At 41.2% G+C, this 24,573-nt stretch overlaps 1 protein-coding gene across 1 annotated transcript; it reads left to right on the forward strand.

Annotated features, from left to right (window-relative positions):
- Nucleotides 1-789: 789 nt before the first annotated feature.
- On the forward strand, nt 790-22,746 carry hic1 (hypermethylated in cancer 1). The gene is made up of 2 exons (XM_061681815.1): nt 790-1,207; nt 11,139-22,746. The coding sequence occupies exons 1-2, from the start codon at nt 1,156-1,158 to the stop codon at nt 13,340-13,342; spliced, it is 2,256 nt and encodes a 751-aa protein (XP_061537799.1). The 5' UTR covers nt 790-1,155; the 3' UTR covers nt 13,343-22,746.
- The last annotated feature ends 1,827 nt before the right edge of the window (nt 22,747-24,573 follow it).

Consider the following 24,573-nt stretch of genomic DNA (forward strand, 5'->3'; position numbering starts at 1 on the left):
CTTCACACTCACATTCACACCCAAGGACAGTTTTAGAGTGTTCAACATGCATGTTTTTAGGATGTGAGAAGAGGTTGGAGTAGCCAGAGAAAACCCATGCAAGCACAGGGAGAACCTGCAGACTCCACAAAGGAAGGCAGGAGCCCGGATTCCAACCCACAACCCACAACCTCAGAATTGTGAGGCGGACGTGCTAATTCCTATTTCCATGGTTCCACCAGCATTATCGGTGGTAAATTAACGATTTTTGGACCAAATAAGTGAAATTAGATTCAGCACATTCATGTGTCTCGGCACTTGAGATAGACTATGGTTTACCGATTATTAGTTATCAAAGAGGCCGATAACCGATTTGGAGTTAATCACTAAGTATGCCCATCACTTATTGGTCATTTATATTCATATTTTACAAATCCCTACGGTTCGCTGCTTTTATTACATAACATATATAACATATATTTATATGCATTTCTTTACTGCAGTGTCAAAAATGATTTCAGTATTATTTATATATTTTATTAAACACCAACAAAATGACTTTGCTTTTTAACCTCAAAAACAGACAAATCTAACTTTTACTGTATTTCGAAATATATATTTTAAACGTTGACTAAATGCACATTATTAATGGTCCTCGATGAAACAATGAGAAACGAAACGAGAGGTCTCCTCCAGCAAAAGCTGCCGGTCCCTTTAAGACGATGTGCGCGGAGAAGTTCAAGTGGGGGTCAGCCGAAGTTCCTGCCCTCCGTGTTACCTTCTTCGTTTTTATTACAGACTGACATCACACTGGAGGCGAGCTCACACAGACTCCATTATCATCACCACTGCCGACGCCGCTCTGTGCGCGCGTTCTTGCTGCTCCAAAATAGCAGAGGAAATTAGTAGAAGGGGGAAGAAAAAAAAAATAGGGAGGAAACTGATGCTTTTTTGGTTTGGATAGGAGGCGATGAGAAAAGAGAGGAGGGGCAGAAGGAGAGAGCGAGAGAAGGAGAGAGAGAAAAGTGGGTGGGAGGGAGGACGGACGTGAGCCCGCTGACGAGAGCTTTCCTATCAATTAATAATGATAAAAAAGAGCTGGTGAAAAGGACGCTGGCATGGCTCTGTGGAGGCTGGCACTCAGGACGTCAGATATGACTGCAGCAGCCTGCTGACATGATCATTGAGGCAGACTCGGATGGGATGGCAGCAGACATCGGGCATGCAGGTAAGCGGGATGCACTCCATTCCCCCCAAAAGCATGTACTCATTTTCTGAACGTTTTGCCAGCGTCCTTTGATATCAAACGCTTTTTTTTTTTTTTCCCAGCTGAATTTTCGATGATTTCCCCTTACCTGTTTCAACCTGTTGAGATATTGCTTTCCCCTTCAATGCAGTAATAGTTAAAAACAAAAAACGTTTTCAGTGTTTTGTGTCGCTTATAAATAAATGTAGGAGGCAGAAAAAACATTCAGTCATATAAGTGTGTAATCGTTAAATCATAAGTGTATGATCATACGACTCATATGCAACTGAAAACACATGTTCACAGTATTTTGCGTTTAAAAGTATGTTTAATGTGATCTTTATTGCTTCCAATCCTTAAATACACTTAGAAGGAAAAGAAAAACAAGTGCATAATCGTACACAGCTGTTACCATATTGTCACGTTTTTGCTTTTAAGAGTATGTTTAAACATGATCTTCATCAATTAATCCGTAAGTATAGCGAGCAGAAAAAAACATGAAATCATAAAATTTTGTGATCCTGTACCACTAATGCTTACGTTGTAAGTCACATTTTCCGTGCTTTGGTTTTACCGTATGTCTAAAATGATCTAGTAATCCTAAAAGCAATCAGAAAAAACATAGTCATATAAGTATATGATCATGCCACTCATACACAATAATCACTACATTTCCCATGTTAAAAGTATGTTTCAAAAGATCTTTATTGATTACTAATCCTTAAATCCAGTAAGTGTGAAACATTAAATCATGAATGTGCATGATCATGCCACGCATCCACAACTGTCATCACATTTTCACATTTTTGCTTATAAAAGTATGTCTAAAATGATCTTTGTCGAGTAGTAATGCTTGGATATAAGAAGCAGAAAAAACATTCAACCATGTATGATCATGGCATAAATACAAAAAGTTGTAAGTTGTTTGTTTTTGAAACTAGATGACATTCATTTAATGCAGGAACCATAAAATCATATAATGGCAAAGTGATCCTGTGTCACTTATAAGTGGGAGTTAATACAGGTCAAGTTATAATTACAGGTCAAGTTCCACATTTTCATGGGTTGGTTAAAAAAAAAAAAAAAGAGACATTAACAGTGACTAAAAAGATATTTATGATTATTTATTCTTAAAGGTAGGTTGACATAAAATAAGGCAGTATGTGTGCCACTCTAGAGCAGTGCCGTTGAAGAAATGACGTTTTTCCATATTTTCATGCGTTTGTTTTAAACGTGCACAAGTACACAAAGTGATGGAAATTATGTGTATTGATTCATTATCCTTAGATGTTGAAAACTGTTAAAAAAAATGTATTGTGTGCCATTCGTAGTTCAAAAATTACATTTTGTAAAAATACACGTAAGAACATTGACATGTGCTGAAAGTGATTGTTATTGATTAGTAGGTAGTTCTTAAATGTAAAAAATAAATAAATCTTAGAATAGGAACATTTGTGATTGTGCGCCACTCATAGTGCAGAAATGACATTTTTCCATAAATCCATGCTTTTGTTTCAAATGTAAAGTGTGGAAATGATCTTCACTGATGAGTAGTCCTAAAATCTTAAAACCAGAAAAATCATGATACTAAAAAGAATGTCTTCATGTGCTACTCAAAGTGCAGAAATTGCATTTTCCCATATTTCCTTGCTTTTGTTTGAAAAGTCGAGAAAAACTTTGACATGCTGATCGATTAGTAATCTTTAAATGTAAAAACCTGAAAGAGAAACAAAGTATGCAAACCTATACAGAGTAGTGGAGAAATACTAAGTTTTTCCAAGTTTTCATGCTTTTATATTTGAAAGTGGAACATGAATCCACCAATTTATAATGCATAAATGTAGAAATAAAAAATAAGCATTTGCAACATTTTGACTTTATTTATGTATTTTACACTTTTATAGAGTACAAATGCCACTCCATTTGACCTTTTTTTATAATGTGGCTTTTCTATTGAGGTTTCTGACCAATACTCTGTGTGTGTGTGTGTGTGTGTGTGTGTGTGTGTGTGTGTGTGTTCAGAATAGTGAGTTAGACTCTAATTTTCCTGTCATATTTTCCCTTTTAATTTCTGTCTTGCTCACTGACAGCTGGGGATTGAATTTGTCAGTGCAAAGTCACACTGTTGATATGTCTCATTAGTAGATGAATACAGTATAGAGTTGATGTTGCTCTTTGCTGAAAAGACGTGTGAAACAACACAAGGGGAAGGATTCGCTTTCGCATGTCGCGTATGTGAAGAGAACTTGGGCCACGTTCCACCATGAAGACATGTTGAGTCGGTGTATTAAAATGCCATCTTGTGAACGCCACACGCTCAAATTGCACCCAATCTGATATCCTTACATACGTGATACATATGTTACTTAACGCACCAGGTTCTCATCACTATTTTGTCACTGCTTTCTGCGATGGTGTGATGATTCTTTTCGATGCAATCAGACAGGAAGCCGACTCCGACACACTTTGCTGATGTGACTGAAGCATGACCTTTTCACCTTTCACTACTCTTTGAAATGAGCAAGGGGGGGGTGGAGAGGGCTCCTTCTCCCGGCCCCCGCCTCCTTCCCCGAAACTTAAATGTAAAACATGCAGCCTGTTATTTTATGCATGCAAAGTTTGCTTTTTGTTTTTTGTTTGCACTTTAGTGGATTCTAAAATGAAGCACGCTGATAACAATATGAAAGCAGATGTCAGGCATGTTTACGTGACCAGGGGCAAGTGCGTTTAGTCTATCGCTTTGCTCTAAAACTGTCAAAACACGGAGGCGATTGGTACATATTTAATATTAATTTGATACAAACAACAAGCTGTCATCATTGTTAACTTTTAGAGAGGCAAAAAAATTTCAGAGGAACTTTTGCCGTGTCAAATGTGCTCCATGTGCAATTCCTTTGGCATTTTTTTTCACCCTTTTAAACTACTATTCATATGACTGATATTTTCAGGATGCTTAAACATTTGGAAAAAATTTTTGTTTTATTTTACAAGAAAGTCTTTTCTACAGGCAGTAAGGCCTTCGGTCGCTCTGTGTCGTCACGCACCCTGTGTTCGCTGTGAGAGTTCACTAAAGGGGTACGCTTGGCTCACTTGAGTTTGATGCGACCGCGACTGACAATTTATGTTAAAATATGATGGCCCTGTAATGGGAAGCAGAAGTGGAAACACTTGAAATGACAGCTTGGGAAAGGATGGACCGTAATGTCAAATTTGTGTCTTTCACATTGGATTTTTTTTCCTCCAGAGAAAATCCATCCTTTTTAATTAAAATACCATATTATTTTTTTTTTGAAGATTTAAAAAATTATATTTTATTGTTATATGACAGTATTCTAAAATTATTTAGTAAAAGAAAATGTATACTCTTTTTTTTTTTCTTGGTTTTTCATATTTATTGGCTCTTAACCACGTCCTTACTTTTAATTAAAGATTCTTAAAATGTAATTATTTTTATTTTTTTCCCCCTTCACAAAAATATTTTCTTAGCATTTTATGTTTATTGTGACTGCAAATTACTTTTTGTTTGCCTTCCTCCCCCTCTTAAAATGCTAAACAATCAACATAATCAGAACCATGTTGCTAAAATGGAACTTTGCATAACTTATTAGGGGCAAAGTCTTCATTATATGTCCCGTTGTGCGGAAGAATGTGACATGCTATTTATTTATTGACTTGCTTGTGTTCCAATCAGGCATAGAAAAGCCCCACAAGGGTCACTTTGTATTGCAAACTGTCCTCAGATGCCTCCGCTGGAACGAGACGCCATGTTTCATGCGTGATGTAGTTTACTTAAGGCCTGATGGAGGAGTGAAGTGGTGATATTTGAGCATGCAGGAATATTTGTGTGTGTGTGCATTGCATCCCTGGGGACTGAACAGCGTGAAGCATTGCACCATCTAATGTAAATGGCCAGTACATCATGTGCGTTTAGTGTTTCTTATAGTATAGCTGTATAGCTATGGAAAAGGCCACAATTGTCATGATCATATGTACTGTACATATTGCCCAGTTTCTAAGACTATTACACTGAAAGATATTTTTTTTTTTTTACCACCAAGTTTTAAGTAACATTTTAACAGTGGTGGGCTGTCAGGGTAGGCAAGACCTTTACACTATCAGAAGCATTGACCTACATTTACAACCAAAAAATCTATTTGTTCCATGAAATTTTGTTAACTTATTCCCCACAGTCTATTCTGTTGATTTTGTAGCATTTCTCTTGGCTGCTTTTATTCTAGTTGTGTATGGATGTTAGAGGTCAGATTTCAGCCTCTGTGTGCTGCCACGTTAGTCTAATCTGCCCAGGGCCTTCTGAACCACCTGGCCCATATATATACCTTAAAGTATATCACCAAGGGGACTGTTTCTTTAACCAATCAGATTTCAAATTTGTCTCACATGGCCAGCTAGCTAATAGCTAAAAAAAACAGACTTTTTCTGTCCTCTTGTTGGTTGGTCAGAGCAAAAGTTGTTTCATCCAACATGCAAACTGCATTTTACCATTCCTGTCATACAAGTATAAAAACAAGTTAACTGTTATGTAGATTTTGTGACTATAACCTTATAATTGAGAAGTAACAGGAACCATCTTAAGCTAAGATACATGCAATGGAACCTAAGTTAAGCTCTTTGCTAACGACTGTACCTTTTACTTACTGTTTTACTGTATGCAGATGATTATGACAAAATTAATAGATGCTATACAATTCTGTTGATCGATCGTGTCTTGAAGTAATTGAGGCAAAATTAAGTACACTAGTTTACTAAAACCAGCAGTGGTGTTGTTGAGTCAACTCGTCATCAATACTTTCAAGAGTCGAACTCTTTATGGGAGTGTTTCCCAACCTTTTTTGAGCCAAGGGACATACTTTACACACAACAATAAAATCTCACAGTACACCACCAAACAAAAATGTCACAATAAATATATAAACTGAAATAATGATCAAATCGCCTCAATTTACTCACAAATTGATTTACTATGTGGGAAATCGGGGCCTGTTTAGTCAAAAACAAAGCTATTGTTCTGTTGTAAGAATAACCACAGGTGAATACACAGGTTTATTGTACCTTCTGCCATTTAGTGAAAGAGCATTTAATTGTTCTGCCAGTCACTATACATCGTTGACATAAATAGATGAACAAAGACATTTTTTTTGTAATCATTTTCAGACCAATTAAGTGAAATTAAATACAAAATTAAATTTCATGTGTGCTTCATTTTCTCTACAGTATTACTCCCGTGGGCCTCCTTATTCTGCTCAATATGACACTGGTGTGGAAACAGGCATTCAGAACATTTAGAAAGAGAGAAATAACCCTGAATTGATTGTTAATTTCATGTAGCACTGTATACTGTACGTGCAGCATTGGAGCCGTTAATCTACGTGCGCTTTTTCATACTTGTGAAACCCCGTTCTATTTGTTCAAATCTCTGGACACACCCACTAGCAGCTTCTAAAACTCATTTATTTTTTTCCCGGTGGTGGTGGTGGGGGGGGGTTCGCCACCTTTTGACTTCTCTCTCACGTTTTGCCCGCTGCAGAAGAAGTGAACGCATGATGAGAAAAGCAGCAGTGGCACGAACCTTCTTTTCGCGTCCCGTTCACTTTAACGGAGCCCCTCTCTTTGGTATGCGCTACCCGCAAAGTCCCTCTGCCGCCTGCTTGTTCTGCTGTATGATCGACACGACCGACGACATATGTAAAACAATTCTGCCTGTGAATTTAGCACGACCACATATTAATTACTTTCATACATGAATACAGCTTTGTGACTCACTTCTTCTGCTGTGTTGTGATATGTGGCCTTTCCACCGACAACAAGTGAATATATGAGCATTTCTGTTCATACTTTCATTTGTGAGGTCACTGTTTGTAGGATCCGAGAGAGGGTACAGGCTCGCCATCCTCCAGATTAATGTTTGATAAAGATTTTCCTCCCCAAAATCTTCTGAGCATGCCTTTATAAACCTTGCTTAGCTCTATGGGGAACAGAAAAGTGCCTTTCCCAAACGGTTCCCACACAGTTGAAAGCACATACAATTGGCTGCAATGTCTTGGAAGATAAAAACTTAAGGTGGACCAACTCCTGATTGATTGATTGATTGATGGATTGGCTAAAACATGGATGCCAATACATTTGTCTATATGGTAATAATCCTTTAATGTGGAAACGTTAAAATAAATGCATGGATTGCCACAAGTCAGCCAATAAAAAGTGATATAAAATCGGTAAAGTCGTATATACAAACCAACCAACCAACCAACAAACAAACTAACTAACCCGGTCTGTCTGTGGCGCACATCAACTCTGATGAATGAATATCCGTCTGCCTTTCTATTGGCGCTATGCGTGTTTGGTTAACTGAGGTATATAAAAGTCATGTGAGTGTGAATGCTTGTTTGTCTGTATGTGCCCTCTGATTGACTGGGGACCAGTCCACGGTGTACCCTGCTTCTTGCCGAAAGTCAGCTGGTATAGGCTCCATTTTACCCACGACCCTAATGAGAACAAGTGGCACAGAAAATGGATGAGTGGCTTACACAGTACCAGTCAAAAGTTTGAAGACAGAGAGAGCGTGTCCAAACGTTTGACTGGTACTCTACATACATTGTATAGTGTATCGTGAACAATATCTGCCTGTGTTATGTCATTCAAAGAATTAGGGCTGCAGGTATCGAATATTTTAATATTCGAGTAGCCCACTAAACATTTTGAGCAATTCGGATTAGTTTGAATTTTTTTTTTTTTAAATTTGAATAAAATAAAATGTATTTTTGTTTGGTTAACGGACAGTTATGAATGTACAAGAAAAAGTCACTTAATCACTCACTTAATAATTAGCAACCAATTGGTTTTCGTTTTTAGATAATCAACTGTTTTTTTCCCTCAAATTCACATTGAGCAGTAAACTATATTTTCTTGTCTCTAAAAATTTTCAGTGGGACAATTTCAAACAAATAAAAATAGATAAAACACAAATATAAATACATTTCAGTTTAAACTTAGCATTTCCTCTAAGTACAAAAGACATGTCATTAATTAAAAAAGGCATAAACAGTATTTGTGTTGTGCGCCTTCACTTGAGCAGCTAGCATTTTAGCATGTGACATCATACAGTATTAGACTTTACACCGTTTTTATTGGCCTTATCGGTATCCGCAAAAGACATTTACTCCGGCCAATAAAGTTATTTAAAAAAAACAACATGTCGGAGGTATGGAACAGACAACACGTCTGAGACAGACAACACGTAATGCCCGGATCAGACTACAAGACAAATTTGCTCTTTAACAATTGCACTGTCAGACTACTGCAATAAAATCTTGTATTCCGATACCACAGCATCCCGTTTTTTTATGAACATTGGGCTTTATCTTGTCAACTCAAATGCGACCGGATACACTCGTTACCGTGGCGATGACAACAAGAGTGGCTCGCTCATGACTATATTATGAGGACAAAATGGGGAAAAACGTGTGTTGGTGGTCACCGGTGCGCAGGACAGGAGGGGACGTTCGTTTAAGGCTTGCTTGAGGTATGTTCACGCACTTTTAATACGATACGGCTTGCAAGCAGGCAACAAAAACGTTATGTAGCCTAGCAAGCGAGTGGTAGCATGAACGGTTGGGCGTAAACATGCCGCCGTTCTGTCGAATCATGCTGTAAAGTTTTGGTGTGGGTGAAGTAATTAAATGAAAAATAAAGTAAATTAATTACAGTAAGTTACCATCCATTATTTCTGTCATGTAATGTTGGTTTGACCTGACTGATTAGAATACACGATCTGACTAAAGCAGTGATTTCCAACCTTTATGGAGCCAAGGAACATATTTTATAATTGAAAAATCTCACGGCACACCAACAAACAAAAATGTCACAAGAAGTGGATACATTAATTACTGTATTTACTTCCTGCCATCTAATAGAAGACCATTCATTTGTTCTGTCTGTCACTATGCCTCACTGACATAAATAGAGGAACAAAGATACATTATTTATAGTAAATATATTTTTTAGAGCAATTAAGTACACAAGTGTATATAGTAAATCCATCCATCCATTTTCAACAGCTTATCCGAGGTCGGGTCGCGGGGGCAGTGGCTTAAGCAGGGACGCCCAGACTTCCCTCTCCCCAGCCACTTCATCCAGCTCTTCGGGGGGTATCCCGAGGTGTTCCTAGGCCAGCCGAAGGACGTAGTCTCTCCAGCGTGTCCTGGGTCGTCCCCGGGGTCTACTCCCAGTGGGACGTGCCCGGAAAACATCACCATGGAGGCGTCCGGGGGGCATCCGAATCAGATGCCCCAGCCACCTCATCTGGCTCCTCTCAATGCGGAGGAGCAGCGGCTCTACTCTGAGATCCTCCCGGATGACCGAGCTTCTCACCCTATCTCTAAGGGAGAGCCCGGACACCCTGCGGAGGAAACTCATTTAGGCCGCTTGTATCCTGGATCTTGTTCTTTCGGTCACGACCCACAGCTCATGACCATAGGTGAGGGTAGGAACGTAGATCGACCGGTAAATCGAGAGCTTCGCCTTTCGGCTTAGCTCCTTCTTTACCACAACGGATCGATACAAAGTCCGCATCACTCCAGACGCTGCACCGATCCGCCTTTCAGTCTCCCGTTCCATTCTTCCCTCACTCGTGAACAAGACCCCAAGATACTTGAACTCCTCTACTTGGGGCAGGATCTCATCCCCGACCCGGAGAGGGCACGCCACCCTTTTCCGACTGAGGACCATGGTCTCAGATTTGGAGGTGCTGATTCTCATCCCATATACAGTAAATGAACAGGTCATTTAAATAGACAGATCTTGTGATCGGATCGGTGATCGGTTATCGTTTTTTTTAAAACTCGCTGATCGATGATCGGCGCCAAAAATCCTGATCGTGTAAAGGCTATACAGTATAGGTTCATGGCTGTGCGTTAATGAGCTTGCAGACCAACTGACTAAAGTCAAATGAAGAAGAAGCACAAATTAATGCAAATTACACAATGGAATAACATGAACCAATACTTTAATAGTAATGTATAGCTTGGAACGACAAGAAACAATCTCAGATGTTGGCCGACTACGGCCGCAGGCGTCACGTAATGTCATGGCCAAGCTTGTAGCAAACTTGACTTACTAAATGAGTGCTCAAACATGGAAACAAGTGCACCACTTCTAAAGCACGCTTCTCCACAGGCTCTAAACAGACGAAATCTAACCACATTATGAACCAAAGCTGCGCTTAAGGAACGTCATTAGGTACGTAATGGACATCAAAGAAATTAGCCGCAGCTGTCAATCAAATCGGCAAGGAGCCGAAAATAGTCAGTAAAGGGGGTAAAAGGCAGTAAACACAGTGGCGTGACAAATGAGCGCAATTCAAACTTATGTCACTAAATAGTGTACTCACTGTCGTTAAAAGACACACACAAATCACTGCTTTGTTGTACAAATCCAAATATGGCAGCGTAACAAGTCAATTGCAGTTACTGCTCCGTGGTAAATATGAGCAATTCGGTGTTCCCCTTTCTGCTCAGTCTGATATGCACGTTAGGCACTTTGTCTTTTTTTCACCGCATTTATCTTCTCTGATGTCATTTTCATCATCTTCTCTGTTGTGTTTAACGTGGTTTGCAAATATGTGCACCTTGCATTGATGACGTAAGCATGTTGTTGTCATGCGTTTGCTCTGTTCAGCTTCACAAGTAACTCTTTCCTGGCATTAACAGGCAGCTACTGTGTATCCAAATAGTATCATACTGAGGGGGCTGGCTGGCAGTGAATGAGTTAAATAATTGGATCCCCGAGGCAGATGAAAATCCTCGAGCATTTTTTGTCCTCGAAATACTTGCGTATTCGTTACATCGCTACTAAGAATCCGCAACGTGATATCTCACGGTCTTCTCTTTGTTTGCAGGTGGCGGACTGAAGACGATCCTTGATGCCATGGAAGTACCAAGTCACGCGAGGGATCTCCTCCTGCAGCTTAACAGCCAACGCACCAAAGGATTCCTGTGCGATGTCATCATTGTGGTGCAAAACGCTCTCTTCCGGGCACACAAAAACATTCTGGCGGCCAGCAGCCTCTACTTGAAGTCCTTGGTGGTCCACGACAATCTCATCAACCTTGACCACGAGATGGTGAGTCCTGGGGTCTTCCGGGTCATTCTGGACTACATCTATACAGGCCGTCTCACTGATGGGGACCCTGCCTCTCCCACCGAACCCAACCTGGGTGCTGTTTTGGCTGCGGCTAGCTACCTGCAGCTGCTCGACTTAGTAGCTCTGTGTAAAAAGAAACTCAAAAGAAATGGCAAGTACCCTCCTCGCACCGCTCCAGCCTTCCTGCCTTATGCAAAGATGGGTGGTATGGGGTTAGGCAACGGAGGCCGCTACAGGGTTTCCACTCCTGTCATCCAGTCGTGTCCTCCTGGGGGGATTATGAACAGCCACACATCCCGGCCTCCACCGCTTGAGGAGCTTGTTCCCCATCGGCTCGCCATTCATGCTGGCGAGCTGTACGCCCCCACCTCCACCCAAGGCCCTCAGGCCTTCCCATCCATGCAGTCTGTGCTGCCGGCTCAGCTTAGCTTGCGTTCAGCGCTTCCGGAGAGGAACTGCTCCCCGAACTATGGCCTGGATCTCTCCAAGAAGAGTCCTAACTCCCAGTCTCAGCACACCCCCTCCCAGTCCCATGTGGTCAGCACCCACAATGACGAGGAGCGAGACGGGACCCTGAGCGGACGCACAAGCCCCACACAGGGAGCCAACGGCAGGGCCTTTCCTTCTGAAAAAATGGAGACCACAGATCAGACAAGTGCTCTCACTCCACCACCCTTTCCCCACAACCAACCCCTTGGCCCCCACCTCCCCCACCTTCATCGCTCGGGCTCACAGAGCACTGACCGCTACCCGTGCCCGCCAAGCCCGGACACCCTCACCGAAATCGGTGAGGCCGGAAGAGAAGTGGGCAACATCTACCGCTGGGTAAAACATGAGCCGCTGCCGTACACGGCAGAGGACGAGGATGAAGATGAGGATGAGGAAGAAGGGGGTGAAAATGGAGAACGGCGGCACAAGGAAGAGAGCGAGGGGCCAGACGACAAGAGTGGCTCCGGCACTGAGGAGACTGGCAGCAGTGAAGGCCGCCCATCCCCTTCCGGACCCATGGGGAGGTTCCACGTTCCGTACGAGCCGGAGAGTTTCGGTGACAATCTCTACGTGTGCATCCCCTGTGACAAGGGCTTCCCGAGCTCGGAGCAGCTCAACGCGCATGTGGAGACCCACACAGAGGAAGAGCTGTATGGCAACTCGGGGGGCGAAATAGGAAACAGTAACAACGGCAAGAACATCAGCAGCAGCACGAACGGTTACGGCGGGTTGAGCGGGAGTGGCACCCTGAACATCCTGTCCCACTTGGAGACAAAGTCCAGCCATGCTTTGGCTTCAGGGGCCATCGGGGAGATGATCCGTCCGTACCGCTGTTCCTCCTGCGACAAGTCCTATAAGGATCCAGCAACTCTGCGGCAGCATGAAAAGACCCACTGGCTTACCCGGCCGTACCCGTGCAGCATATGTGGCAAAAAGTTCACCCAGCGCGGCACTATGACGCGCCACATGCGCAGCCACCTGGGCCTCAAGCCCTTCGCCTGCGACTCCTGCGGCATGCGCTTCACTCGCCAATACCGTCTCACCGAGCACATGCGCATCCACTCTGGGGAGAAGCCGTACGAGTGCCAAGTGTGCGGTGGGAAGTTTGCCCAGCAGCGCAACCTGATCAGCCACATGAAGATGCACAGCAGCGGGGGCACGGCCGGCGGCCTGACCGCCGAAAGCAAGCTGAAGCTGGACTTTGCGGAGGGCATCTACCCCCTGAGCAAGTACACCGCCGAGCACCTGGGGCTCAAGCAGGAGAAGGCCAATGAGCTCCTTCTCCAGGCACAGCAGCAGCTGGTGGCCGACGCCAAGGCCATGGAGAGCCTCTACCCGCTCTCCAAACTGGCGTCGGAGCACCTCGGGGCTCTCGGCCACGACAAGATGGACGTCTTATGCCAAGCCCTCACCCCTCCCCAGCAGGGCCTCTCTGAGGCCCGCACCATTGACCGCTACTCGCCCAGCTAAGACCATCGACCACCACATGCCACATACAGTATTCTGACGCTGTTCACCTCAAGTAAATAACCCCTGTGCACCTCAGACTATGTCGACTGTAAGTGCCTTTCTATGCATCTAACCTTTGAAGCCTCCTACCACAAGGAGCACTGTGCTATCTATCCTGTGACCAAAGGACACTTGCCTGAGAGCAGTATTTATGTCTGTGTGTGCAAAAAACAACAATTCCAGCCATTGAGCCAAAGCATAAACCATTTCTTAAAATGCGTATTTATATTTTTGTATTATGACATCCAAAGAGAAGCTTAAACCCTTAAACCTGTGTTATGAGAATCAAGTGTAAAAGATTCAGGGTTTGTGTCCAGATCTGAGTGCGTCAACTCATCTGGACTTCAAAACAATGGGAGTTTTCCTTTCTTGAGTTTTCCACAATGTGTTAATTTGGAGTCACTGATGGATCATGTCTTCGGTGCAGGCCGTGTGGGTTCAGTTCCCGCTCAGAACGTGACTGTGAATGGTTGTCTGTCTCTATATTTGCCTTTTGCCTTGACTGGCAATCAGTCCAAGCTGTACTCTGCCTTTCGCCCTATATCCGCTGGGATAGGCTCCAGCTACCCACAATCCTGAATAGGATAAGTGGTATAGAAAATATATGTACTGTATGTATGGCTAGATGGTATTAATTTCGCGTTATTAAACAGTTGATAACACTCAAGATTGTCCCCACATGCAGTGACTTTTTATTTCCACATTTTGTTAAGCCATTTCTAGCAATTGCAGCTCATTGATAACTCTAGACGTGTTCTTTATGTCCCGTCATTGTTCGTGAGGAGTGGTCGATTGCAATCTAATGATCTCACGGCCGTGAAATGATCGTACATACCCGACTGGTGAACACACAAAAATCCCTGTCCGTCAACTTGGGCCGTCACCCCGTATGACAGGAGCAATTGCTCCATTTAGCATGATTAATTGCACAGCGCTAATCGGGGCTCCCGGGATTTGACCCCCCTGGTGTCACACATGTGAGGCCCTGCTACCATTGACATGCCAAAGTGAGTGTTTAATGCACACGCGCCTTATCTCCCCCCCCTCTATTTCACACACGAAACTGCTAATCTGTCAGTGATACGAGCACTAGGCCCTGGTTGTAGTCCGGCCCAGCTGTTGCGCGGCGGTAATCCCTGTGAAATCCCGCTTTCTCTTGGAGAATTCGCGCACACCACGTCCCATTTCATGCCTGCCATTCCCTCAGCACTACTTATTCTGATGCCTTGAATACCACCCCCGCCGTCCCCTCTCGCATCTCCATGCCGATATCAAAGCCACAAAAACAACAATGAAATGCATTTTTTTGTGCATTTGGGGCTGAGCAGCAGTCAAAAAAACAAGAGCACTTGAAGTTTGCGGGTTTGAAGGCACATTTTTTCGTTAAATTCTAAACGTTTATCCCAAAGAACATCCAGAGAACTTTTCCCTTGGTTTCTTTCCTCCACTTTCACTCATCGCTAATTCAGATCATCTGACCACTATAGTGCCTACGTCAACCTCAGAGGGTGAATGTGAAGACTTTAAAGCCATAAACACACTGTGATGGACCGAGTGACTTTTAGCTGAAAAAGATAAACAAAAAAAACAAAAACAATGTGCCTTACGTTTTGGGCTTTTTATTTTTATTTTTATGTAACAGTCATTTTAAGGCAGTGGTGGGGAACCTTTTTACATTTTAAACAAAAACACGAGCTCTTGTGGGTTAAATGTTTTTTGGGATTTTTATAATAATTCCTCTGAGTTTTTTAAAATTTGTTTTCATAATCCATCGGCATGCATGTGTTCCCCACCCTTGCTTTGAGGGGCTTCATTTGTGTAACATATGTCCAATAGCAAACCTGTTGTTTCCTGTCACTTTTTCTTGTCCAACCAAAGTAGTGCACATGAAAACTGGTGCTTACCTCAGGACCACACACACACACACACACACACACACAAACACACACACGCACACACACACACACGCGCGAGATGTATGCACATGTACACACATATAGACACGCAGTTGTTCTGTTTTTAAACCTGTGGATACTGTCTGTTTATACATTAGTTTTGCAGCAGAGTGATGACATTTGATATTGCTTTTTTATTGTTATTATGATTATTATGATGCGTCGTACACTTTCCATTGTGTTGTCCTCAAAAAAAAAAAAAAAAAAAAAAAACAAGAGGCGTCTGCGGGTCTGCCCCGGTCGGTGGCTGTCTTCACGGGCTGTCTGTGAACATCAGAACCGCACTCGGGGCCGAGCGCCATGCCATGTTGATGTTGTTTGGGTTAAGAGTGAAGCTTCCAGGGACTTTTTACAGCCCATATGACACAGTGCTTGCGAGCTAGAGGCAACACATACACACATATATGCAGTATACACACACACACACACACACACACACACACACAGGAGGCCTGCGTGTGTTTGGAGGACACCTTTTTCAGTTTTGGGGTTTTATTCTTTGATGTGTGTTTATTTGTTATGAGAGAATGTGGAAATTTGAGCCCTTCATTCACTAGTTTTAATGAAAATCTGCCCCCTCCCCTTCACTGTTATAAAAACACACACACATTTTCCTTTGTAGCTCCAAATCTAAGCAAGGAGGGGACCTGTTAGATAAAACCTTTTTTACCACGAGAAGCTCTAGTGAACACACATGCACGCACGCACCCAGACACACACACACACACACACACATGCACACGCACACACACTGACAGAAAAATAAGATGGATGAGCTCAAAAATTTGAACAGAAAAAAATACACCTTACCTGTGTTTTTGTTAGATAGAGAACAGAAAGAATCTGTCTTTAAATTTAAATGCCTGAATCTTGTGGTTTTTAGGCTGGCATTAGCCATGAATCACTCTTGGAGCTGAGAACAATAAACAATTCTCCTCGATAAAGTCTCCGATCGTCAATCAAAAATTTCAAGTCAATCAAAAATTTAAAATTTTATATTTACGGCACGACATCAAACATTTTATATTTTTGATGTCGTGCCGTTATCCGGGGAGGTTGAAAAAAGTAATGAGCTGTTTTTGACAAAGCTAGGAGGAGAAAGTACATATATCTGTTTTCAAATGTATGCGGTAGAGTAAAAGTAAAACGTCAGAAATAGAAATACTCAACCAAAGTTACATTTTTGAAGGATTGTCTGAGAACGTACAGTACGTGAGTGAGTGAAGTGCTTTTGTCGATCACTATAGGAGCCGGAAGTGTTTGCTTGTCTGTTTATGCCATCGGAGCGTGCGAAGCAGGGCCTAATAAACGTCCTGGGAATTAAGGCGGGTGCGAAGGAGACGAGCCGAGGAGCAGGAAGTGAACTTTTGGCTGTGGCGCAGGATGTGTCGAGGCAGATAGAGAGGGAGAAGAGCCAGGGTGAGAGCAAGCAGGGTGGAGCCCGAGCCATTGTCCGCCTATGAAAAGGTTGCGCGGACTTCGAAAGCGCTCCATTCACAAAACAAGTCGACGGTATCTTTGCTTTTCCTTCCCTTCTTTGCTCGTTTGGGAATAAACCCATGCTCAGTGTCACGGTGATACGGCCGCACGCACTGGGAGGCATTCAAGCGCTTTGTGGCGAGGATGTGGATTTTTCGTAAGGGGGGGAAGAAAATAGTGGGGTACCAATCGTTTAGGTAGGCTACACACCAGGAAAAGTACAGTATACTTACTTAAAAAATAAAAATAAAATTCTCTTCCAATGGCAATGTTATAAACCGCACAGAATACACAAATCATTTTTCATTCATTATAACACTTCACAACTGTAAAAACATTTGAGCAGAAGAAGCAACATAGATCAACTGAACTGCACAAATTGTTGCTAGGCAGAATTTTTAGGGCTCACCTAATCCTGCCCATAGACGAATGCAAAAAAGTAAAAAAAACAACCCTGTATTTTTCGGATTATGAGGCATGTTTATTCACATTAAACTGCATACCAACATTAAAAAAAAAAGATTTGTCATGTAATATTATAAATCACACAAAAATCATTGTAAAACTTGACAAGTAAAATTTAGTAGAATTAAAATATTAGCAATCTGTCAGATGCTCAAATTGTTTCCCTTAATCATGTGACATTTAACACATACCAACACTTCCCCATAAACCAATGGAAAAATTGCTAAATTGCAATGACTTGTAAACACAGTACTTTAAGGATTATTAGGGGACATTTACACATGTTAAACATAACTTTTTTTAAAATTAAATTTCTCTTTCAATGTAAAACATTTCACAAATGACTAAAGCATTTACACATAAACAAATATGAGCAACCGAGCAGACATGGTTAAATATTTCAGATTATCTACCCTGGTCGTGTCATGATTGGTACTTGCTGTTCGGCAGAGTTCATAGGGCTGACCTCGTCCTGCGCCAAAGACCGATGGGAAATTTATACGAAAATTACTCTCAAAACAGCACTTTTAAGATTATGATGTATGTTTGTAGGCTGCCTAAATTGCCCGTAGTTGTGAATGTGTGCGCGAATGGCTGTTTGTTTATACTGTACGTGCCCTGCGATTGGCTGGTGATCACTTCAGGGTGTACCCCGCCTCTCGCCTGGAGTCAGCTAGGATAGGCTTCAGCACGCCCCTTGACCCTTGTGAGGATAAGCGGTAAGGAAAATGGATGGATCGATGTTTGTACACATTACCGTGCTTTTAAATTCTTTTTAAATCCTCACATTTCGCTTGTCATGTTCTAAATTGCACATATCGCAAAAATGGTTCATTCAAAGTCTTCACAACTTTCACTTTTAGAGCAATGGAAAAAAAAAAGTAAGAAAATTACTTGCCAAAACAGCACTTTTCTACTCTCTATTAAGTATAAAATTCCCAGTCCGCCTGCGAATACTGGTGGAGCACTGCCCCTTTGCCATTATCACATTATTTTTTTTAAGTATTAACATCAATGTTTCACACACAATTTAAAAAAAATTCTGAGAAAGCACACCTAAAGATCTTGAGAAATTCATATTTTATTTCTATTTCCATACATTCTTCTATGGTGCCTGTCCTCTTCAAGCGTATGGCGAGAGTCACTGCCTAATATATATTGAAAAAAAAGTTATCATTTGTCGTTGACAATGGCATTTATTTGTCACAGAAAAGCTCTTTTGGCCTCCAGCGTAGTTTTAAATGAAGCTGCTTTGAAAATGACGAATAAGGCTTTTATGAAATTCCATTAATTAGACAAATCCAAATAAATGCTTTTTAAATATTTAATCATGTTTGATTTCTTAAGTCATTGCGAGACCCATAACTTTTATAACAGTAACAGAATAGAAGTTTAAAAAAAAAAGATGGTCTGGATGAGTTCCAGCAGCCTAAGATGGACATTGGCTTTTAAAGCCTCTCCCAACAAATTGGGGGCGGGGGCGGGGCGGGGGGGGTAGCACTAACCCGACGTTACTTAAAAAAGAAAAATCTGAGAGTCTTTGCAGTTTTATGGATTCACGAGCTGGCTCTGCAACGTTGCCTTTTAGTGTGGATAATCATAGGGGTCAAAAGCCACTATTGTCCAGTGCCTTTTTATTTATTTTTTTAAAATGAAGTGCCAAATTACGTACAAAAACCATCCATTTTCATTGCTGGAGCTAAGAATGGACTCTTTCGTGCGTGACTGTGCACGCCGTTGCTATAAGTGAGCGTTATCGCTGATCTTGTCGGTGATTTGGCAGCGTTATCGTCCGCGTGTGTCATGTTTGTGCACCTGTGTCCACCAGAGCATCTTCCCCCATACTTGGCTTCATTCTGAGCAGCTGCTTCACATTTACGTTTTTTTATATTGTGATGCTTTTTATTACCCGTACAATCCCCTAAAAACCCTGCATTTGCCTTCGCTCTGACACTTGATTCCTGTCACAATTTTCCTCCCCTTCACGATCACAAACTACATCCAACAATGCATTCATATATTGAACCTTCCCTGATTTTTGGTACCCATGATGTGACTGTGTAAATTAATGTTTTCCTCATCGAATGATGAAAACAAGTACACATGCAAATACATGGATTTCACACTTCAGAATAGCTCATGCATTTATATCTTGAGCTTTCCCAGATTTTTGGTCCCCACATTCAAAGCCATATGACTGTGTAAACTGTCTTACATCAGATCATTTCTAAAAGCTTTTTTTTTTTTTAAATTTATGTACATCCCCTGAAAGTCCCACATTTGCCTTCCCTCTGGCCCTCACCCTTCCTCCCTAAATCTTCCTCACCTTTCATTAAACACAAGCAGCCCCCGTCCCACGCCCCAATCCACTTACTTCCAGCTGTTTCTCATGCTGAAGAAGACACTTGTCTAAATGTTTACACCGCGGGCTACTTTCTTTTTCACTAAGCCCTGATCGATTTCCAAAATGAATCCCGCTCCCGCATGCGTTGACCTCTGGTGTATGATGGTTACCCCCCTCCACCACCTCCCCAAGAAAAGGGCCCCCAGAAGGAGAATTAAAACCAAAAGAAATGTGAAATACTGCTCGGAAAGATGCCAGTAAAGTAAACATGTATGAAATTGCACAATTGTGCCGGAGCCTCAGGGTGCACAGCAGCCAAGTCATGCGCCCAGATGAAGGGAACGAGGAAAAATAAGTGAAGGCAGACACAAACTATAAGAAAGAGAAGAGATGGAAAAATAGCATCTTGCCTCGCCTGCTTTTCTTTTCTGTTTGGTGAACTTTAAAGTGTGCTTACCTTTAGGAAATGATGCAGCTCATTGTTACACTCTTTGGTGCTCATCTGTCATGTCAACCCGCCCTCACAGTCAACATTTAAGCTTCACTGCAGCCTGACGAGTAGCAAAAGTGCAGCTTCTGGCCAAAAGAATCTGTTACAGGAAGAACACAGTCATTTTTTTCCACTTTTAATTCACAGCGTCTCTATTAAGGACTTGGACTTAGTAGTAGTGGAATTTAGTAGGATTTTGCACAAAAATGCGCTGCAAATATTTTTTGTAGTACTTGAAATTGATTTTTTTTGGGGGGGAAATGTAGCAGATAAAATGTAGCATTTTTGTGGCAATATATGACTTTTCTTTTAAGATTAATTATGTTTTTGCAGACATTCAAATATTATGTGTAACATTTTTGTACAATTTTCCTCCTAAATTCTGATTTTTGGTCCCCATCTAGCCAGAGGTTTCCTTTATGTGACTCTGTAAACTATAATCTATCCCCATACAGTGATTAGTACCAGCATACACAAATACACTTGCACAAATTGGCTAATTGTAAAAATGTCACAGATACCTGTAGACTAGCACATGCATTCATATTTTAGGCTTTTCCTGATTTTTGATCCGCACTCTCAAAGAAAATATCATTGTAAACTGACTTTTGTCCAGGCCAATTCAAAAACTTCATAGATACCTTCAAATTAGCTTCAGCTTTCACATTTTCGACTTTCCCTGATTTTTGGTCCCCACGCTGAACTCCATCCCCATGCTGTGACTGTGAAAACTTGCCTTTTGTCCCTATCGACTGAAGAATACTAGTGCACGCACATAGACAAATGGGCCAATGCTAAAAGCTTCACATACATTCATATTTTGGACTTTGTGCGGACTTTGTGGTCCCCATGCTAAATGACATCTGCTTGGTATGACTGTGTAAATGGACTTTTGTCCAGGCCAATTCTAAAACGGTTGCAGATGCCTTCAAATTAGCTTCAACATTCACATTTTCGGGTACCCCTGTTTTCGGTGCCCACACTGAAAGACGCTGCCATGATGTCTTTGTGTGAACTGACTTTTAGCCCCAGAGAGTGACAGGGACCAGTATACACACATGCACTCAAACACCACATATATGATCGTGCCAATTCTAAAAATTGCACAGTTTGTGGATTAATTTATTTGGCTTTCCCTAATTTTTGGTCCCCACTCTGAAAAACAACCCCGAGATGTGACTGTGAAAACTGACTTTTGTCACAATAGATCCATGAATACCAGACACACACACATGAATGCCAAAAAACTTGTAGACATTTTCATATTTTGAGCTGTCCTTGATTTTTGGTCCCTATGGTGAAAGATGTCCCCATCCAAAATATGACTTGGACAGATTTTTGTCCCCATACAGCAGGGGTGTCAAACAAATTTTTGTCACGGGCCATATTGTAGTTAAGATTTCCCTCAGAGGGCCATTATGACTGTGAAACCATAAAAATCTTTAATCGCATCATCATATTTACACACGAAATTTATGAACTAGTTTTGGAATCAGAAATCAAGGGTAATTGGGTTTTCAACTATTGGTCATGATTGGTAACACAAAAATGCTTGCAGTATCTCAACATTATCATTTAAGATATATGACCATTTGAAATTTCAGTGCAGATTTTAACAAGAATCATGGAAGGTGACACACACGATTTGCCATCGCGGGCCACATTAAATCAAGTGGCGGGCCGGGTCTGGCCCCCGGGCCTTGAGTTTGACACCTTTGCCATAGAGTGATGACTACCAGTACACACTCAACAACACCAACAATTGGGGCAATGCTAAAAATGTCACAAACACATTCATATGTGGAGCTTTCTTTGATTTTTGATCCCGACACTGAAAGATATCCCCATGATGCAATTTATGTAAACCGACCTTTGTCTCCGTGTTATGATGAAAACCAGAACTCAGGCACAGCCATGCAAACAGAAACACACGGCTGGCCTGCAGACTCCAGATTAGATCAGTTTTAATGAGGTTGCAATTCCACGTTTGGAGTGTCACTTCTCGTTGAAAAAGTCATTTTAAGGAGTGGGCGATCGGAGTGAACACACAGAAGCACGTGCCAAGATCTAACACAGCCTTGGGGTCCTCCTCTCACACACACACACACGCACACACAGACATGCAGCAAAGATTACGTGCAGGATTGATGGATTGGGCGGGTGGCGGGATTATGATCTAATGAGGATGACTGCAATGTCTTGTGCCCGACTGCGTCGTGGTTCAGGGAGAAAAAAGTTCAGCTGTGGGACACACTTCCACGCTGACAGCGCAGCGCACATGGAAACACAAACACACACACATTTGCAATGTCTTAATTCAGATGACATGTTAACTGTGTTGTCTGTCAGTCACCTTTAAAGCAATACAACCAAACAGTATTTCTGCCTTCTTTTTTTAATGTCAATATGCTTTTAATGAAATGAATGTATTTATTGCATGTCCATTTGTTTTATAGTTATTTGTTTGTGTACATTTCATCTGTGGATTTTTATATAGGATATATAAATCTAAAATGTCATTTATTATGATAGAAATGATGTTGATAAGGTTTTTATTTTTTAAAAGCCAATGTGAAAACATTTTGCAGTTTGTTTTGTCGCTATACTCCAAATCTTCCTGGCAATAAAGTACAAGTGCATAACAAATTTAAAAGGAAATGTGTGTGTTTTTTTTTTTTTTGGTCCACTTCTGATGTCAAGATAAGGGATTAAAATCATATACAGTATAAAAAAAATAAAAAGAACTTATAATTATTAATTTGACATGTTATCTGTAGACATTTTATTGACATTTGCGACTTTTGTTTTTTCGTTTGTTAAAATTATATATATATATATATATATATATATATATAAAATTTGATTTAGTCAGATGTCATTCTATCCCCCCCCTCCCCCCTTTAAAATCTTAGTGAGTTGCTGCATTGATTTAGTGGGTGAAATTTCATGGCGTTATTACTTTGTCATTTTTGTTTTCTTGACATTTTCAAAAATATATATTTTTCCCCATTTATTATTTTTAAAAACTTTTTTTATAATCATAAATAATTTTTTTAGAATAGTGCTTAGTTCTCTCCTCCCCGCCCCGACCTCATTGTTGTATTGAGCTTTGCTGATTGGTTGGGGGAAATAAAATAGCTTGATAAGATTTTGCTTCTTTGACTTTTCCAATATTTTACTTTTGTCCATTACATTTGATTAAAATGATGTCATAAGTTACATTTTTCATGCTAAATTCTTCATTGAAAAAATTGTGTGGTTTTATGACTTCATAATGAGGCTCTGGGGTCCATTTTTAGTTTATTTGCCATTAATGATAATTTAAATGTGCAAAAAGACTGGCCCGTCCCAGATTCCAAATACTACTACTACTACTAATACTGAAACAGTATTCCATTTTTGCTTCACGACACATTGAATTGGCATGAAACAGGATTCACTTTATCACCACGATAGAAAAAGGCTGGCCTGCGAGGACATTCTCGCACACGTGTGCGCCTCATTTAATTCAGAGAATTTCAAATAAATACCATATATCACGCCGCGTCCGCACGCAACAATGGACAGATCCATTACTCTGTCAGCCGAGGCATAACCAGCCAACACACGTCCTTTTCCATGGTGTGAAAAATTCCCATTATTATTATTATTATTATTATTATTATCCATCCATCCATTTCCTGTAGTGCTTTTCCTCACTGGGTTATTATTATTATTATTATTATTATTATTATTATTACCTGCAGTGCGTAAGTAATCATCCAGATGTTAAACATCAATCAAACATGTCGACAGATGACGTTACGGGGAAAAATTAGCAGGTGCAGCAAGTGATTAACGCTCCCGCTTGACATTTTAACGCTGACTCACTTCCTCAGAGTCTGTAGTTATGAACATGATAGGTTGTCACCATGCGGTTCCATGAGTGGATTAAATAGTAGGGCAGATAAAACACATGAAACACATTTGTTGGCCAAGGAAGAAACCATTGCAGGATCTGGATAAAGGTGAGGATACGGCAATTTCTTCACACATTTCGACGACATGAATAGAAGAGTCAAGCCACCCCCTCTTGAATCATAATGACACCGTCCGTCTATCAGCAGTAGCTTGCTAACTGGCAGACAAATGGACCAACAGATACTGAATGCTGCATTTCCACCTACATTTCCAAGAACTTTTGATTCTCAATAGTTCCTGATACTAAAAACGTTATACTAAAAAGTTCCAGTCAGACATGTTCAGCACTTCAAAGGTTCCTGGACTTCTAAAAAGTATTGCCCTCACAGCACGGTCTTTGGAAAATGCCATTACAATTTTGAATTTAGTCGCACATTTTGATGGCATCAAAAGAACAGTCCAGTCCACCCCTCCAGAATCATAAAGGTGCCCTCCTCCATCCATTCTTTTAATAAAATTAAAAAAAAGAAATGAGTAGCCTGCTAGCTTTCAAAGAGAT

This window comes from Phycodurus eques, chromosome 7, assembly GCF_024500275.1.
Source record: "Phycodurus eques isolate BA_2022a chromosome 7, UOR_Pequ_1.1, whole genome shotgun sequence".
NCBI lineage: Eukaryota > Metazoa > Chordata > Actinopteri > Syngnathiformes > Syngnathidae > Phycodurus > Phycodurus eques.